At 31.8% G+C, this 20390-nt stretch overlaps 1 protein-coding gene across 1 annotated transcript; it reads right to left on the bottom strand.

Moving 5' to 3' along the window:
* Positions 1-11063: 11063 nt before the first annotated feature.
* LOC115967482 (cyclin-D2-1-like) lies at positions 11064-13021 on the bottom strand. Its single transcript, XM_031086580.1, has 5 exons — positions 12545-13021; positions 12373-12459; positions 11974-12286; positions 11789-11904; positions 11064-11593 (listed from the first exon to the last, which is right to left on the bottom strand). The coding sequence occupies exons 1-5, from the start codon at positions 12824-12826 to the stop codon at positions 11327-11329; spliced, it is 1065 nt and encodes a 354-aa protein (XP_030942440.1). The 5' UTR covers positions 12827-13021; the 3' UTR covers positions 11064-11326.
* Between the last annotated feature and the right edge of the window lie 7369 nt (positions 13022-20390).

Raw genomic sequence — 20390 nt, forward strand, 5'->3', positions numbered from 1 at the left:
CATCCAAACTTTATTGGACTGTGAAAGTGCATATTGGGCTAAGGTTCTAGTAGCCTAGTACTTCCAGAACCTTCACCACCCATTCTATATAGAAAAATATGGCCTTGCTTTAACATCTTCAATTAGGGTCCCCCTCCTTTTAGGACACGGCTTACTTTCAGTGTATTGTCAATACAATGCGGACAAGTGTTCGATTTTCACACATATTTGGATCGCATCAGCTCCAGTGCACCAGAGTCAAGCCTTACTCCCATTTTTTAACATCTTCAACCATGTGTTACATGGTCAATATTTGCTTCTACTTTTTTTTAATGTAGACAATTGGCTGTTCTAGTTTCAAGGAAAAAGTTTTGGTCCAAGTTGGTAACCTAAATAAACCTAATAGTACCATATAGTGCGAGAAAAGTTAATGGATCCCTAACGGCATTGGTTTTAGAAGTATTTTTAGAAATTTTTTTATGGGAAAAAAAAGGTAATTAACTTTTTCAACAATTTTTTATATTTTTCATAAAAGTGATATTAAAATTTTTCTAAAATTGTCCATTAACAAATACCTTAAGGACATCCGTTAACCGGACCCATATAGTATTTAGTAAAATAAAAGTATTAGGCTTTTGTTAGGATTTTTCTCATGTATTGTTATTTGTTAGGTTTTAAGTTTGCAAATTTTATAACAATGTAATAATTTATGAGTCTATAATATGTCATACAGTGTTCAAGAATGAAGTATAAAGATCTCTCTTAAAGAAGTTGTTACGTTAGGATTTCAACTGCCATTCAATCGAACTCAAGATTTAATTATGAATTTTGTTTTTTTTTTTTTTTTTGTATTTAAAATCTAGTAAGGGTTTTCACTGCAAATTCAATTGTTATAAAATTGTAAGCCTTTATTCTAAAATAAGGAATCTTGTTAACTCCGTAACAAGCCATATAAGAGCATTTACATTGGTGGTTGTAAAACCACTAAAAAGTCATTTTAGCACCTCAAACCATAAAAATCATGTTACATCTTGGAAGCTCAAAAATATGTGAAAACACAAAAACTGTTTAGACTCTCAAATTAAAAGATTACAGCTCAGTTAATTTTACTCTAACTTAAACTAAGTGCGGAATAGAGTAAATGCGAGCGGATAAACAAAATAACTACTTTAAGCCATATTCATTAAAACACAGCAGAAAAATGAAAGTTAAAAGAGTAGGGAAGAAGAATGCAAACGCAAGATAACACTCTGATGTGTTATCGAAGAGGAAACCGAAGACCTCGACGAAAAACCTCTCCGCCGCCCTCCAAGTGGTAAATCGATCCACTAGAGAATAAGTTGGAGTACGTGAATAACAAAGACCCTCCAAGCTAGTCTACCCCATGTACTCGAGCCCTCCAAACTCCTGCTACCAACTGACTTCACCAAGCCTTATCTTCTCTAACTCTCCGAATCACGCAATTTAGCCCGATTGCATCTATCAAACATATGGCTTCTTCCAATATTTCCCAACAGTACCAAAACCTCACTTTACACTCAGAATGGATGTGGTAAATGTTTGGGCTATCAACCTCTCAAGGATTTGGAAATGGAGAGATAGGAGTTAAGAAAAACCACAATGGATTGTGTAGAGGATTGTGGATATAAAAATCTCTATCTCTCAAAGATTGTGGCTAGGGTTTTCTCTCTGAAAAGCACTCCCATCAATATGTGGGTAATTTGGGTATATATAGTGTGTGTAGAGACCTAGTATATCAGATATGACAAATTGGCAAAACAAAATGTTTCGCGAGTATCTCGCGGGAAGGCCTTACCCGGGAAACACTCACGAAAATCAGCTCTCACCATCTATCATGACTCTTCACATTCCAATCATGTGCTGAGCACATGCTTCACTTCGCGAGAAGGCTTCTCACGAGCTACCCACGAAAACTTTTTTGCTCTTCATTTTGCCTTGAGTCTTCACACTCTCTCTCACACACAACTCTTACAAAGAAATCCCACATAAAATACAAGGTACATAAGATTGAACATAATTACAATCAAATTTGGCACAGAATTAAAGCCAATACAAAATAATTGTAAATTACAACTTTACACATCTAAATTGCTACAGTAAGTAAGAAGGCTTTCTCTCATTTATTTCTTATTCTTCAAAACATTTTATAAAACACTTTGAAGTGCTTGGCACTTGCTCTCCTTATGAAATGTGTTTTCCTCACAAAGCTCTCTCTCTCTCTCTCTCTCTCTCTCTTATTTGGTTGTGCTTTTCCTTCTTCTTTTTTTCATTTTTAATAATGTGTCTTTGGATGTGTTTTTTTTTATTTTATTTTTTTAGTGTTGCTTGTTATTTATTCCTACATGGTTCCCTTTAATTGTTCCAAACTTAAATTTAATACTCGTATATGAATATATTTTCTATGTTGTCAATCAAAGGGGTCCAGTGTTTTGATATATCCACTGGTCGCATACATATATCTTCTGTTATATCGTTTTCTTTTTAGACATTGTTTCCATATGCTATTCGTACTCCTTCAACCCCTCCCTCTCCTTCGAATGGCACTTGAAGTACCCCTGAAGTCACTTTGATCGAGTCCTCACACATCACTAAAATACAGCATTATCTTTTACGTACCCTATAATGTTACATCTACAAATTGAGATTCGTGATACTAATGAGCTAATATTCTAAATGACCGAAGCCATGTCTAATGTCTTGCAATTACAATCTATTTGAAAGAATCAAAGGATCACCAATAATTCTTCCATTTAAGAATTGTTAATTTTCTATAGCACTAGTTAGGACAACACATGCAAGACACGTGCTTGTCGTGGGAAAAAAGTACTGTAGTAATTAAGGTCAATTCTAGATTTTATTTATATTATAAAACAAAGATATGAATCATTTGATTTTTAAAATATAGAGAGATTTACATTAATCAAAAGAGATATTAATTTTAAGAATTTTGATAATTATGTCTCAAAAAGTTAATCTCATTCATTTAAAAATTTTGATCAACCACAAAGTAAGGGTACTTATTTAACATATAAATATTTATTTGACTATAATAGTTTTTTAGTACCTACTTGCTAAAGATAATATATCTATTCTCTAAAAACTTCTAAGAATGATAACGAATATCATCATCTTTCAACAATAAACAACTGAGTTTTGCTAAGAAATTTTTATTAAAAAAAAATAACAAAAGGCTTGTGTCATTGAAAATCATCATTCTATCTTTTTAATAATTTTTATCATTTAAAACTCAAAATACGTAAAGAAAATTTTTAGGATGTTAAAATTTAGTAGGAGTAATTTAGACATTACACAAAAAAAAATATTTTAAGAATCATAAACTTTCATTAGGGTTTAACTAAGAGAATAATAATATGATATATTTACTCTTTTCCAAAATATTAAGGGAAAAATTGAATGATTTTAAAGTTTAAGGAAGAATTGTAAACTACCCCAAACATAAAGGATGAAAAATGTTTTTTTCCTAAGTTTTTTTTTTTTTTTTTGTGTGTGTTTTTACTTAAAATAGTGTGTAAAGAAAAAAATATACAAAAAGGCAACCCAAAAAAATTGTACGTGAAATAGTGAATTTTGGCTCAACAAAGTTGAGTAAACCAACTTAGTACTGTAACTACTGTTCAAAACTTTTTTTTTTAAAAAAGGCAAAGTGGCTCAACAACATGGCACTGTAGATGTACAGTGCAAAAACACTAGATGTACAGTGATATATATAAAAAAAATAAAAAAATAAAAAATAAACTATAGCTACAGTGCCGCTTGGTACTGTAGCTATTGTTCAAAACTTAAAAAAATAAAAAATAAAATAAAAAAGACAAAGCGGCTAACCAAAATGGAACTGTAGATGAACAATAAAAAAACACTGTATGAACCATGCAAAAATACTGTAGAAAAAATAGCACAAATCGATGACTAGGAAAAAATAAAAGCGATGAACAGTACATATTGAACAAACCAAAAGTACTGTAACTTTTACATATTCACCTAACAAGTGTCACAACATTTTCACAAAACATTTATTTTCAGTTGTAGTTGGTCGCAGTTTCATATTTTATTATTTTATATTTTGACTTATAAGAAATTAATACCTCAATAATTGTGAAAATATTGTGAAATTTGTTGTGTCAATATAACAATATATATGCGGGTTCTTATAAATATTTAAAAGAAAAAAGTACAAAAGGAAGACTGAAAAAAAAATAAATAAATAAAATAAAATAAAATAAACGTTGTAACTATTGTAACTACAGTGCCACTTGAACAAACTAAAAATACTATAGCTTTTACACATTCATCTAACAAGTGTCACAATATTTTCACAAAATATTTATTTTTAGTTGTGGTTGGTCACAATTTCATATTTTATTATTTTATTTTGACTTATAAAAAATTGACACCTCAATAATTGTGAAAATATTATGAAATTTATTGTCTCAGTATAACAATATATATTTAAAAAAAAAAAAGTACAAACGGAAGACAAAAAAAAAAAAAAAAAACTGTAATATTGTAGCTACAGTGCCACCTGTTACTGTAGCTACTGTTCGAAACTTAAAATAAAAAAAAAATAAAAGCAAAAGCAAAGTGCCTCACCAAATTTCCATAGATATGTTAAATGAACAGTACATAAATACTGTAGTGGCATAGCCACTTTTTATATAGTTAATAGATATTTGTATAGTATTTATCAAAATATATAATTAAGTTTTTTTTTTTTTTTTTGGTAACTAAAAGCTAAGATAAAAGGTAAAAAACTAAAACTTTTTTGACAATTACCAAGCGCACACTTCACTGTTAAGTGTTTAGTATTATCAGCAACGGCAAGAGTTCAATTTAACTCCATATTTCATTTAGTAGTGGAGCAAGAAGAAAATTAAAACTCAAGTTTGTAATTACAACCTTAGCTGTAATTTTTTCTAACTTTGTATCACTCTCCTCTTAAGCTTCATAATGCCATTCCAAGAGAGAAGCTTTAGGCTTAGGTGATGTAAAAATACACTAGGTTAAAAATGTTGCGTGCTTTTTTCTTTTTTTTCTTTTTTTTTTTTTTCTCTTCCTTAAAAGACCAAAGCAAGGGACTCAGGGACAAAAAAACCCACAAGCTAAAACGGGAATATTGATGAGAGAGACATCCCAATTGGACATGCAAGTGAAGGAAATGGGTATTATGATATGGAGGGACATAGTTGGTGGTGCTTGTGAAGGGCTGTTAATGCTGGTTTGTCTCATGCGTTGGCTCCATTCTATAGAGCATGTCCTAATTCCTAAATGGTCAGGGCACCCCTCCCTAAATCCTGCACGTAAGGGACTTTTTAGTACCATTACTAAAAGGCTGTTTGTGAGCCCTCTTGTCTTCTTGTGGGCGTTGAGGGGTCCATTCGCTGTCTCAGCCCAGGTTTCACATGTACACTCTACACTTTCCTAAATTCCAAACCACAACACAACAGAACTACCTCACCCAATAAATTAGAATTCGATGTTAGTAAATGTTAAAACCACAAAAATAGAAATAAAAAATTCTTGCAACAATTAATACTTTGTTTTGTTGTAGAATAATTCTAGAGACATACCCAATCATATATCTAATTTTGCACAACTCATTATAATTATTGATCAATCATAATTACGCAAGTTAACAAATTGAAAAATTGGGTGTAAAATAATTGTGTATCTACTATTTTGCTTCATTGTATTATGTATACACATTGTGGGGGGTGGGATATTAAAAACATCGTGGGACTACATTGGGGACATTAAAACATACCCAAAAAAAAAAAAAAAAAAAATTGCTTCATTTATATCCTGTTCCTCCAGTTGATATGAATAGATCTGGTTCCTCAACTCCCACTTTTTTTTCATACAGCCTGGAAATGGGGCCCAACCTTGACCGACCTTGTAGATCAGAGCCATAAATTGGTGGCCCCATTTTAGCTCTCTTGAAGGCATATGAAGATGAAGCCATAAAGACAAATAATATAAAGCTCTAGGCTGGGAGAGAAACTGAAATATCATGTTTAAGCTGGGAAAGACAAGCAAGAAAAGAATTTATTATATGTATATTATCAAAGGTGAAAAAGATAAAATCTTGATGTAACAATACAGAACAAAAAGTGCTATTGGGAATTTTCAATTAAGAGAGAGCACCTGATGAATGATGAATGGCTCATTATTAAAATAAAAAATAAAAGTGGTAAATAAAGGTGCAACACTCATTAAATCGACATCTTGATGAGGTGCTTGTGGATACGGAATACCCAAAAGCCAAAACAAAGTTAAGGGCATTTTCATGTTGGGTCAGTTTTCAAACAAATGTGTCTATTTTTGAAAGCTCCCTTTAGATATATGAAAATCCTGTATTTCCAATCCTAATTAATTGGGTATGCAAAACAAAAGGCACTGTTAAATAGTGTTTTCCAAAAAGCTTTTCAATTGAAGATTGGCACTACCAAATTCCTTTTGTAACGACTTATTTAATTGAAATTGAAAACTTTTTATTGAAAGTACGGTAGATAAAAGTAAAAGTTAACTGAATAATATAGTAGGACCCATAAATAGTACTAAAAATAAACTGAAATTGCAAATAAAAAAAGTAATGTAAATAAGGTGACATATGTAGTAAACTTTTTACTGAAAGTACTGTAAATAAAAATAAAAGTTAGCTGAATAATATAGTAAAACTCATTAATAGTACCAAAAAATACAACAAGATCCATAAATAGTAGCAAAAATAAGTTGAAATTGTAAATAAACTAAAATTTTCAACTTATACCAAACGGATACTAAATGTAACGAATGAGATGGAGTCCCATTCATGGAAATGTGTCTCCTCGCATTTCTAGAATTGGAATCTAATGCTTATAAAAATTGACAATTCCAAAAATTGACAATTCCAACCTCAGCTGGACGGATTAAATTGAAAGTGTAACACTGTTCCATCATTTTCACAACATTTAACAGAAATGTGTTTTCTTAGGAGCTATTCAGAGTTTCAGACTCCTTAAAGCCTTAAACTACCATAAGGCCATCAGCATTGGTGGTGTCAAAAATTTAGCAATTTGGTACCATAAAAAACGAATTTATCTATTTTATCACCTTATTTTACAAAACACCCAATATAAGTGGTTTTATTTTTGTATTTAATACAACAAAATAATATAAACAACACGATAAAATAAGAACAAAATTTAGCTACAAAATTAGTTATAATCTTAGGCTACAACCTTACTCAATATCTTTTTATTAGAGATGAATTTTGATAAATCCACTATTGGATTACATCTTATTATTATATCCTGCATCCTAAAAAAATTTCAAAAAAAAATTAAAGATCAATAGATAATGTTATCAATAAATTGTTTAAATTGCAAATTTTTATAGTTTAAAATTATGCATAAAATATAAGTTTATAAATTATTTAGTAAATAATATATAATTGACACAAAGTTTGACATGTGTATTAAGAGCATAAAAAACATGCAATTTACCTGTTAGATTTTCAAAACATAAAATAATGTTTATTTTATTGAGTAAAGTTGTAACCTTAAACTACAACCAATTTTATAACTAAATTTTGTCCGTAAAATAATATATCTTATAATAAATAATAACCACTACCACCAATACAATAAAATAATATAAATTTTAATAAACTATTTTTTTTATTAGCTACAAGGAGGTGCACTGTAGCTCAGCCAAATTTTTTGACACATACTAGGAATAGTAAGCTCAAGGGTATGGAATTGTTTTTCCTGTGTATGTACTATGTAACATTAATGTCATCCCACGGCCGCAGTGCATAGAGTTTTTTAAACATACTTACTATATATTACATAATAGCATAACCTTTATAGTAGTAGTCCGGAGTTATAAAGATTGAAACTCTAACATACACAACCAATGTGAGATCAACATTTCTTTTTTTTTTTCTTTTTAAGAAAACAGTAATACTTATTAGAACGCACAAATACGAAAATAGTATATAGAGTTTTTTAATCAGGTTTATAATATATTATAAGTTCGTTTAAAAAACTTTAAATACTACTTTCATGTTTGTATGTTCTAACAAGTATTACCGTTTCCTCAAAAAAAAAAAAAAAGTCATCCCACGGCCGTGGATAGACCGATAAACCAACAACTTTTTAAATATTAAAAATAAACAATAAATAAAAGAAATTTTTAACTAATAATTTAAGAATATGACAAAACTTAGATACAACACATTTTAAATTCCTCTCTTAAGATCCAATTATGTACTTTACTAAAAAATACACTTTCATCTCATAAGAAAAATCCACATGGCATAATCTTAAAAATGGAATCTAAGGAACAGCACCTAAATACTATACCTAACTCTTTCCCTTAAGGTTTCTCAAAAAAAAAAAAAAAAAAAAAAAACTCTTACCCTTAAGAATATTATTTTAAAAAATTATTTTCAAAAACTTTTTATGGTAAAAAAACAATTCATTTTGTTGATAATTTTTTATATTTCTCATGAAATTAGTTTTAATTTTTTTTTCTAAAATATTCATTAACAAATATCCTAAAAAAACCATTAACTAAGTCCATAAATAAATAAATCTACTTACATAAAAAATTTCATTATATTTTTCACAGGGTTTGGAAAATTTTTACTAATATTTATCTATGATTAAAATTTTTATTTATTTACTATTAATAATTTATCATGTAAATTTTTATTGTTAAATTATGTTTACGGACTTTCATTAAAAAAAATAAAAAAAAATTATAAAAAAAAAATGAAAAAGACTGATAAACTTACAAGCAAGGAGACGAAACAAGTCTTTTCCCGAATTATATTATAATTTAACATAACATAAAATTGCCATTCGAGCTCCAAGGTGATGTGACAAGTAGTGGCTCCACCCTCCATCAAATCAAATCTTTGCCTCAGTGGAAATAGTACTACTGCTGGGATCTTTACAGCTGGACGGTCCTGATTGAATTTACCTCTCTGTCTCCCATCAACCCCTCCACTCAGATCTTTTCCCTCCAATTCCTCTCTCTCTTTCGGCCTTTTCACTATCTCTTACGTGGCTTCGACCCGTCATTGCCCACGTCATATCTTTCACACTGTCACCCTGAATACACATGTGTCTTATGGACATGTACGACCCCCACCCCCAATTACTTTTTTCTTTATGAATTAATATAAAAAAATATTAATCTCACACTCTATTTCACAGTTTAATAACTTACGCTGAGAAGTTGTAATTTGGAAAAATTAACAATAGTATGGAAATTGTTATGTTTGCGGAATTATTTTTTTTGGTAGGTTAATATGTGCCTTTACGACATTTGTTAATTAATTTTTTTATAAAAAATTTTGATATCACTTTTATAAAAAATATATATATAATGTAGTGTTTGTTAATATTATAGTCACAAATTATTTTACAAACTATTAATGTGGCAAACTTCTTCCTAAATTTTATTTAGACTTATAATTAATATCATTTTTTTTCCATTTACCAATAACCACTCACCACATCAACAATTTGTAAAAAAAATTTGTAAAAAATTTTATACCTCTGACATTAATTATCCCATAAATATCTTTTAAAATTTTTTTCCTAAAACAATGCACGTGTTAAATTTTCCTCCTTTTTTTCCTTTAGCTTCAAAATTCCATAATTTTATAAATCTTACATATCAAGAGATATCAAATTTTTAAGTCTCATATATTTAATCTCACATTACAAACAAGTACGAATTTGTGTTTTTAAAGATCATTGTTAATTAGTTAAGAACAAAACCTACAAACCTCATCCTTAATTCCACCTAAAAATAAATATACATTCACAAATTATTCTGCTTTTTTTTTTTTGGGATAAAACACATTATTATCTTGATTCTTGAATCCCTTACAATTTATTTTTTATTTATTTTGGAGAAACAAATGCAAACGTGCACACAATGGATAAGGATAAGAAATGGTTTAACTAGAATCCCTTATAATTTTGAGTATACCAAAAACCTGAAATACAATTCTAAAGATTGACACGTATTTAGCACATTAATAACACTTATTTCCACATATATTTAATTGTTTACACATAAAAACAATTAAAGAGATTTGTGTAAACCTTTTTTATTTTATTAAAAAAAAAAAAAACACTAATTCTTTGAATTGCAAGAATAATCTATCCTATCCTATTTAAATACAAAATCTTTTGTTGTTGTCCAATTTTTCGTAAATTTGTTGTCCGTATAGTAAAAGATTTCTAATAGCATTATTTGAATTTTTAAAAAATATATGCTAGTAAAAAATATATATATAAATACACATAATATTATTTAAAGCCCATTTAATACGAATGTTTAAGCTACAGTTTTTAGTTTTTTTGAAAATACATGTAGGTGAAAAAAATGTGTAAAAATACATATAATAATATTATTTAAAAACTGAAAACATGATTTATCAAAATAAATAAAAACTAAAAACATATATTTAAACACATGTACCAATCAGACTCTAAAATTTTGTCTGTTAATCAACATTTATAAACTACCCTTGCGCTTTTCTAAGGGATCCTTGTTCCACATCTACGGATTTGAGACATTACACTAAACTGCAACCCACTGACCGTACTTCGTGTCGGGCACGTTGTATAGGGGTCCATTTTGGATCATTAGTATAATAAAATAAAAAAACACACCAACTCCCAATCGACAACGGTCCAAAACTACCCTCAAATTCAATCCCTCATAGAGATACACATAACCATCAAAATATATAATCTGCTTTCTTTCATGGTTTATGCCACGGAAATGGAAATATCATTTCACAAGGGCATTTTGGACAAAACACATTCAATAAACAGTTGGGTTCCATCATGACCCATTGGATTTCTTCTATGCAGATATGATTGAGAATTGAAGTGGCTTTCGGGAATAATTGAAAAATCATTAGCGTATCCCTGTAGATACAGTTTTTTCGTACTTAACTACACTTTCTTTATTCTTATCAAAAAAAATAATAATAAATACACTTTCTTTATTGACCAAAATGCCCTCCACATACTACAAAATTAAAAACTAAAAATATTTGCTATATCATTTTTCTTTTCCAATATTATATAAGATGATGATAAAAATGAAAAATCCCTCTTCCCTAACCCTTCTTGATATCCTGACCGTCCATCTTACCCTCAACAACAAAATGAGAATTTAATGCCGAGTAGAAAAGGGACAGCCAAAAAAAAAAAAAAAAGAAAAAAACCTCTTTCTCTGACAAAAGATGTGAAAAGAGATAGAAATACTACGGCTTGTTTTTTGATTGGGTGCCTTATATCTACCGATTCTGTACATCCGGGGTAGAGGATCGTAGCCTTTTGATTGGCGGCTCGGCTTCGGCTTCGGCTTCGGCTTCGGCTTCGACTAAGCCAGTTGAGCTGGGGTTCTCGGAACGCGTGTCGCAGCTACCACAAGCTGCAGCGTCGAGCACGCCAACTGGGCTTGGAGGCGGCGCCTGCTCTGCTCTCCGCTCTTTAAGGCGAGCTAAAGGACACGTGTCGATCAGATACTCCTCCATCAGTTGGTGACAGCTTCTCACCATTTCCTGTCCCAAAAAAAACAAAAAGAACAAAAGACCCCAAAAATTTTAAAAAAATTATTACACAACTTTCCATGCTTCTCTACTCAAACAAAACAGTCAACACTCTAGAGCATTATAGTCTTGCTAAAAAGAAAACAATTATTTATACAACAGTTCCTTAAAAATAAAGAAATTATATAAAAGACCACAGAATAATACTTTGTTTACTCTCTTATCAAAAACCACCGGACAATCAGATGAACCAGCTTCACCGCTAGCGCAAAGCACAGCCGCTGCTGCTATTGTCGATGGTGCATAACCCAAAAAATCTATAACTGCAATGTGAAATCTAAAATTAATCTTTAGATTTATTTATTAATATCTGTTATATTAGAATTAGTTACCTCGGGTGGTGCTGAGAATGAGATCCGAAGAAGCGGAGAAGACCCGATTGAAGGAGTGGGGTTTAGAAGTGGAAGGGAGGTTGGAGATGAAATGGGGGAGGAAATCGAAGGGAGTGACGGAGCGTAATCTCCAATTGAGAAATGACAGGACTCGGAGCTCCATTCTCTGAACCGTTTTGGGTTCGAACACGTACTTGGCGTCCGATACTTGTAGGTCTAATATGAGTGGCACATCGGGCTCTTCCAATTTGGCCGCTAATGACAAACATGCCACCGAAAGCAGCTGAGATGGCCACCCATTTGGTTGTTGCTGCTGCAATATCAGACATTTTCCTATAACATAGTTAAACATTCATATATATTATATCTTTACTGAAGAAAAAAATTAGTCTTACTTACCGATACAGAATGCGATGAGAGGAAACGGTCTAAGTAGTTCACAGACAGAAACGCCGTTACGGGTCTGAAGTGATAATAAGCGTGCACCTAATAAAAAATTCCACACATGAAAAATCATACTAGCCTACTCGTCGCACACGTTACGCGCTTATAGTAAGATAAATGCCCATACCTTTAAGATCCAGTTGATGGAGTCTTGGCGAGCGGTGACGTCGATGGAGCGGTCACGACAGCGTGAGAGGTAATCCGGGCGGGGCATGTGGTGGGGCTCCGACTCGAAGACTCTGGCAATATCGAAACCATCATCGGAGGAGGAGGAGGGACGGTGATTGGATGAGATCCACGTGTCGTCGTCGTCGTCGTCGTTATTACCAGCTTCCCATGATACGACGCTGTCTGCGTCCTCGGCGCAGTACAAGTTAGTAGCAGAAGTGGAGGAGCGAGAGTGAGACATTGGTGCGGCGGCGGAGAGAGTGAGAAACTAACGGAGATTTAACGACATTGGTGACGGCGGCGACACGAAGAGTGGTGGCGGAGAAGTCTTTTAAGGTTTTGGTCATTGCTTTCTATATGGGTCTGAATGGGAAAACATATATATGTCTCTGTCTCTGTCTCTGTCTCTCACTCACTAATTTATTTTCTATTATAATTATTATTATTTTTTAATTTTTTTAATATAGTTTATTTGTAGTAATAACTCAATTTGTTTGTTTCAATGAAAAAGGGTGTTGGTGGATTACAGAAATAGAAAAGGGTGTGGGTGTTGAGGAACGAGAAGAGGTCATGTGGACAAAGATGAAAGGCGGAGTTTTGGTTTTGGTAGCTGTAAGCTTTTAATGTAAATGCCGATTAATAGTTGAGATGTCGGAATGTACTAATTTCTGCGCAGGTTTTTCTTTTTCTACTTACACTATTTAATGAATATAAAAATATATATATGTCAATAAACTTATTCATAAATAAATGTCAAAGAAAGAAATGGAAATGGGAGATTTTTTGTCAAATATATTTCTCTCTCCATTTAAGATTTAAGAACCAACAATTCGAAATATATCTGGTCCGTAAAATTAGTATTTTTCATCTGATTTTTTTTTTTTTTCCTGAATCAGTGATCTTTCTTTGGGGCTGTATGCATTTATGAGTAGGAATCTTTTGCACTTCTTAATAAATATATTGAATAAAGTCAATTACTTTTAATATAAACATCATGATTGTAAGTTGTTTATTTCCAGTTTTCCACCAAAGTAATTAGTGCTATTTATTCTTGAATAAGGTTTTCTTTTTTAATAATTCAATAATTATAATGGATGAGATGAGTTTTTTTTTTTTTTTGGAAAATGAATAAAAATATTTATAAAAACTTTTTATAAAAAAATGAAAAAAATAATAATTGATTGTTTTGACATTTTTTTTATATTTTTCATGAAAATTGTTTAAAAACTTTCTTAAAATAATCTATTAACAAATATCAATCAATTATGTAGGGATAAGAGGCCCATAAAGGGATATTAGGCCGTGGGCCGTATCCGATGACATTAAGTTGTCCGAGAACAAGATAACATTAACAAGGACATACAAATTAGTGGGCTGTGAAAGAAGTCTAGTTGTAAAGGGTTGGGAGTGTAGTCCGAGGAGAGACACCTCATCAGCTAAGCAGGGCAGAGGTCAAAGACCTAACCTTTCATCAAGGACAACGCACCAGACGGTCATACCGATAAGAATAAGTATCAAAAGGGAATAAGACAAAAGCAAGCTGAGAAATATTTAGGAAAAAACTATTACCACCACATTGAATGTTCTGCAACTAACTCTCTGACCGCATTAATGTGGAGGTGATATTTGAATAGTAATATTCAGCCTTACAACTACCCCCAAGGACTTCAAGAAGCTGCTGATAGGACAATGATCAAAACCAACAACTTGATTCACACGTAGAAGGCTAAGATGAAGTGAAGCAGGGGAATATAAAGAAGAAAAACCTCATTACAAAAGGATCATCTAAGAATTGGTAGAAGAAACACCGTGGTCATAAGAGCTCTAAATTGTGTTTAAGTTCAAAAGAATTATATAAGAACCACTCTCCTCGGACTTTGCCAAAGAAGATTTTCCTTGCATAAACCCGTTTATTTTCATTTTTTAGCAACCTTTAACCTACTGTGATTGTTATCCTACTCATTGAAGTCTAGTTTCTAGCCCACTCTCTACAAATTCATTGTATTAAGCTCTTTGAGCCTTGGTCCTTTTACTTTTTGGACTTAGGAACCAAATCATGCCCTTACAAATTAAGTTATAAAACTCGTGAAATTAATAAATATATATTGTGTATTATATTTCATCTATAGATTCTGCACTATTAGCCCAAAAAAAAAAAATCTATAGATTTTGCTCATGAGATTCACACATATATTAGTCAGAAGGAATAGGAAAAGGAATGTGGAATACATCAAATTTAAGGAATAATTTCTCCTCAAAATTGTCAGCTTTTCCCACGAATTTGAAAGCGCAAGATAACTATATAAATGCGAGGCCCCAAAAAATTGTTGTAGAATTTCAGTCTAAATTGGAGTTGAATTTTACCAATGCATTTAAGCATTTGATTTGTCTAAGAGCCTGTTTGGCCAACAAAATTTGGTCACTCAATTTCCGTCACTCAATTTACATCACTCATCACTCAATTTTTCACATCTGTTTACCTTCATCACTCAATTTTTATCACTCACTATTTTTCACACTATTTGGAGGGCCCACGCCTGTCACGGTGCAGTTTTTTTTTTTTTTTTTTCCACTAGCAGCTTCTTCTTCTTCTTTTTCTTTTTTCCTCCTGGGTTGGCTGTTCGGTTTGGGTTTTTTTTTTTTTTTTTTTTTTTTTTTTTTTTTTTTTTTTTTTTTTTCACTAAGTTTGGTGAGTCTAGGTACTAAAGAAAAAAAAAGAAATAGAACAGACCGAACCAGTAAAAAAAAAAAAAAAAAAAAAAAGAACGAACAGCCAACGCCAACCCAAAAAAAAAAAAAAAAAAAACGAACAACCAACGCCAACCAAAAAAAAAAAAACCAGAACTGAAGACGAATAAGTGAAAAAAAAAAAAAAGTCAAAAGGTGGTCAAAAGTTGCGGCTGTGGGTCCCTCATGTGTGTTTATTTACGGAAATGCCATTGAGTTATGAGTTATGGAAACTGAAAACAGCATTTTGTTGTTTTCAGTTTCCAATAACTCATAACTCAAAAATCAGAGAATTGAGTAATAGAAACAGAGTTATCGTTTGGCCAAACAACCTTTTTGCTATGGGTCCCACCATTTTTGAGTTATGAGTTATGGAAACCGAGAATTGAGTTACGGAAACAGTTAAACCAAACAGGCTCTAATTCTCTCTTAAAAAAAAAAAAAAAAATTTGTCTAACTCGTGCCAGAATTCAAGTTAGGACTTAGGAGCGCCACGATACTTGACTTGAGACTTTGAGTTGAGAGTATACTATACGTCTATACCATACTATACTCTCATCTTTCTAACCACGAGTTCTCCTCTCCTCCACACATTACAATCCATGCATTATAATAATATCCATGATGTTAACATGGTATTTTACTTTTTGACTAAATTACAAATTCGCACCTTTAAAATTTGGTGTCTTTTGATTATGTTCTATAAAAATTTTGTAATTTTGATTCGCAACCATAACGCTATCTTGTATTTTGAAAAAGATTTTTCCGTTCATGTCCATTAATAAGGTGGACAACGACGTAAATTTAATACATTAAAATTACATTGTTTTATGTGTGTGTATATATATTCTTTTTTTTTTAATTGTCTTTAGTAGCAAATGTTTTTTTTTTCCTTTCTCCTTTCCCATTGAATAGCTCCATCATGGTCACCACCCCTTCTCCAACTACAGAGATCAATTAGTCTCTAATCCTCTAATAGCTCCATCATGGTCACCACACAGCTTTGTTCTTCAAAATCAATACACATTCCCCTTCTTTCCCACACAGTCCTGAATTTAATCACCTAAATCAAGAAAGCTCAAGTGGCCGTTTGGTTAGCATTAATTTGGCCAAAAATGATGTTGGCTTAATATAAATGCGATTTTGTGCATTTGATAAGATCTCCAAAATGCAATTATTGGGGAAATAAGCTCATTTTACTACTAGGCCCTCTTTTTCTTTTTTTCTTTTTTTTTGAAGATACTGGTTAGCCACCCTTTAAGCAACTACTAGATTGACACCACCACCACCACCGCGAAAGCCCATAGCTCATACAAAATTATCAATCTAATTGAGATATTTTCAAGGAGAATAGCTAGATTGAACTTGCTATAGAAGATAAGGGCAAAAGATCTATAGATGAAGTTTAAGTCACGGAGCCATTCTTGACCCCCCCTCCTAGGAAGCAAAATAGATGTAAGTTTATTCTTACTTGTTAGTTGTTACCATTATGGTATTGCTGGTCACATAAATGTGTTAGTAAAATAAATAAAGTAGTATTTAAGGATGTAAAAATTAAAATAAGTCTTTTTTTACACCCTCGGATGTAAATGCTCTAAGACCAAGTTGTTTCCTCCTTAGATATAAATGGTATGTATCATATGTTGCCTATCAAGCCAAGGAAAATTTTAAATTGATACCCTGAAGGTGAAAGGACCAAAAGTTGATATTGTTCAAAATCCTAATGTGAATGGGGGTGATGTTTGTAAAACTCAATGTCATACTATAGAAAATGTGTTCCAAACCTATGAAGGAGAAAGAACGCCTCCCTATGGTAGAATTTCCACACAATTGGATCTCTTTAATCATGTTCAATTGAGAAGCATGAGCTTACTGACCCTTGCAAAACAAATGATAAAATTGTCATTCTCTCAAAGGACTTCCGATAAAATTGTCATTCTCTCAAAGGACTTCCAAATCTTTTGATAGTCACTCCACTTTTCTCGACTCTCTTCACCTATAAAGCCTTAAGTCGTGTTATGTGGGTGAAGAAAGATTCTCTCAAATGAATGTTCTTTTGCATTACTCCTATATCAATCCTTTCAATCTGTTTTGTGTATTTTGATATTTTTATTTTTGAAAATCTTAAAGTGTATAACATGAATATAAATCCCTCTCTCTTGACTTAGAACATGTTTGACATTGTGGAACAACATAGAAAGTGGGTGTGTGTGAGTGTGTATCAAAACTAAGTGCATGACTAATTTTAAGATAAATGTAAATTTATGGTGTTAATGTATAAGTCATGTATGCATATTGTATTTTCTATCATCAAATTCACACTTGTTTACTAATATTTAAACTCAATTGAGGTTAAGTTTATGTAACAAACATTTATATAAAAGGTTGATTTTTTAATTCAAGCATTGATGTGAACATTGATAATAAAAAATAAAAAAAATCCCTTAAAAAGATAATGGAAATGGTTACCTCTAAATTAGTGTAAAGCCACTATGATGTATGAATTATAAAGAAGGTTTTGTTTCAATATTGTGAAAATCACCACTCAATTAAGACTTAAGTACATAAGAGCTTTCTTATCAAGAAGGGCAAATGCTATAAATGCTAAAATTTAACATACAAAATGTTATAAATACTAAAAAGTATACTCCATCAATACTTTCAAATCTTATTTATTTTGCAATTCAGCTACAGTGGACTGCTATGTCTAGCAGCTCAATGTAGCAAGATTGTAAAAAAAAAAAGTATTTGTTTAATGGTAGTTATTTGAAAACATTAAAAAAAATAAAAATAAAATAAAAAATAAAAAAGAACAAAGAAAACATAAAGAAAGAATAAAAAAAGAATGTAAGGACACGATTCCTGCGCGGCCCAGTGACATTTTTGGGTTCACGCGGGAGAGATCCCTCACAATACGATTTGTAGAGAATGGGCTTGAAAAGCTTGGGCTTGGTCACGGGGCGATGGTCCTGTGAAAAATGGACTGGGCCTAAACGTTTAAAGCCCCGCCATGCTGCCACTTCTGAGAATGGGCTCCTCGGACTTGATCCGAGGACCCTTGTGATCCTCTCCGGCTGTCCAACGGAGGACCTTCTCCGTTCTGTGCATGGATCGTTCCGGCGATCTTATTCATGAAGTCTTTCTTTTTTCTCCCCCCCACTACTAGATTCACTTACTTCTCCTTTTATACTAGCGTGCATTCGATGTCCTTCGTCCACGTGTAGGGTCAGTCTTTACAAATACTGACATTGGTCCCATCAGTCTAATCCCGGAATTGTTGGGGATGACTTGATAAAGCTGCAGAGTACGGTTCTGTCAGGCATTGGGCCTTATCCAGAAGGGTATTTAGGGTAATCGCCCCAAGGTATTTTGGATTTCCTTACGAATTTATCCCTTTATTCTGGGCGGATTATGGGCCTGCCGAGGACTAGACTGTCCTCGGCTGCCTCCCAAAATTGGTCTGTGCTCTGCGTGATGGAGCTTGGGCCACAGTTCTCCTCGGATTGGGCCCTCGGACTCTCTAAGGGCAAATGGGCCTGGTCCACGAATTGTTGGGCCCCACAAAGAATATTTAAATGAAGTGGTAAAATAATAGAAGTTTTTGATATTTGGTGGATTGTAAAGTAGTATGTTAAAATTGATAAAGTAGGATTTTGAAATGGTAAATACTAAAATATTTATCATTCTTGATAAGAATTCTCTAATATAGAGATAAAGTGAACATGTGAAAAAAAAAAAAATGGAGTCAATTTTAAATAGATTTGATTGATTTGAAAACCTTTAATTTTTAATAATATTTGACTTCATAATTTTTTTTTTCCCTCTACTTTAGAGGTTGGTTTGAGTTCACAAAACATTTTTAACACATGAAAGAACTTTGCATATTTGAATTCTTATATCATTGTTATATACAATGCATATTCTTAAATAATTATGCCTAGAAGTGTCTAAATAAAGACGTTAATGGGTCACATAGTAACAAAAAAAAACTGCATATAAGGAAAAACAAAATATTAGTATTCTATGGACTCCCATTATTTTTAAATAGCATTTTGTTTCTGTGAGTTTTTTCTCCAAATTGTTTTTCTAAAGAGTATTTTGAAATCATTATGTATTTTTCCATAGGGGAGAGTTCTTTTTTTTTAAAACCATGTTCATCATAGGGGAAGAAAGCATGGAGGTTCTCTATTAAGGGAGAGTTGTATAGACTTTCATGAATTCATATCTTTTGTCATTGCGGACAAAATTGGGAATAGGATTAATTTTTTTTAAGCGGCTAGTTGTGTGTGATTTACATGCATTTTTTTTAACCACTTTTACCTATACCTTTTCTTTATGCATTTTTAATGCGGTTGTCCATGTTTCAGGAAAAGACAGATTTTATTATCTAGACATGTCATGTAGCTGAAACTAAGTCTAGGTTGGTATGATTCCCTCAACAAAAAAAAGGTCTAGGTTGGTATGTGGTTTCTGAGATTTAATTGTAGTACATTGAGTTTGTATTGTCATGGAATTGTCAAATAGGGAGATTGTTAGGGTTCAATGATATGTTGGCAAATCCTAGAAACAAAACATATTAAAATTTGATTGAATCAAGAAATTTTGTGAGGGTTGAATCTGGGTCAAAAGTTGTTCAAAGAAGATAATGTTTTAATATATTCAAAGATAAGAAGTTGATGATCTTTTCCCCACATATTTTGCACTGTAATGAATTTTTTAAGTGAAAATCGTTTCATTAAAAAGTAAACATTCGCTGCTTCAAATTGAAACAAATTTGAACCAATTTGGTATGAAACGATTAAGATATGATTGTTTAAAGTTAGTGCAACTATGCTAAATCCAAGAACTTCGCTCAAGCAAACAACAATTTTGCTTAGGTGAGGCAATTTATCGTCCCTACTTTTAGAAAAGGGGGTTTTTGCTTAGTTTTAACCCTACTTAATGCACCTATATAAATTACTTGTTGTACGCCTTTTAGATGTAAGAAAGAAGGGTATACTAGGGCTAAACAGGTTTAATTTTGTTCCTATCTTTCCAATTATAAACAAATAAATTATCATTTTGCTTTATTTCCCAAA

The sequence above is a fragment of the Quercus lobata genome, chromosome 11 (assembly GCF_001633185.2).
Source record: "Quercus lobata isolate SW786 chromosome 11, ValleyOak3.0 Primary Assembly, whole genome shotgun sequence".
Classification (NCBI taxonomy): Eukaryota; Viridiplantae; Streptophyta; class Magnoliopsida; order Fagales; family Fagaceae; genus Quercus; species Quercus lobata.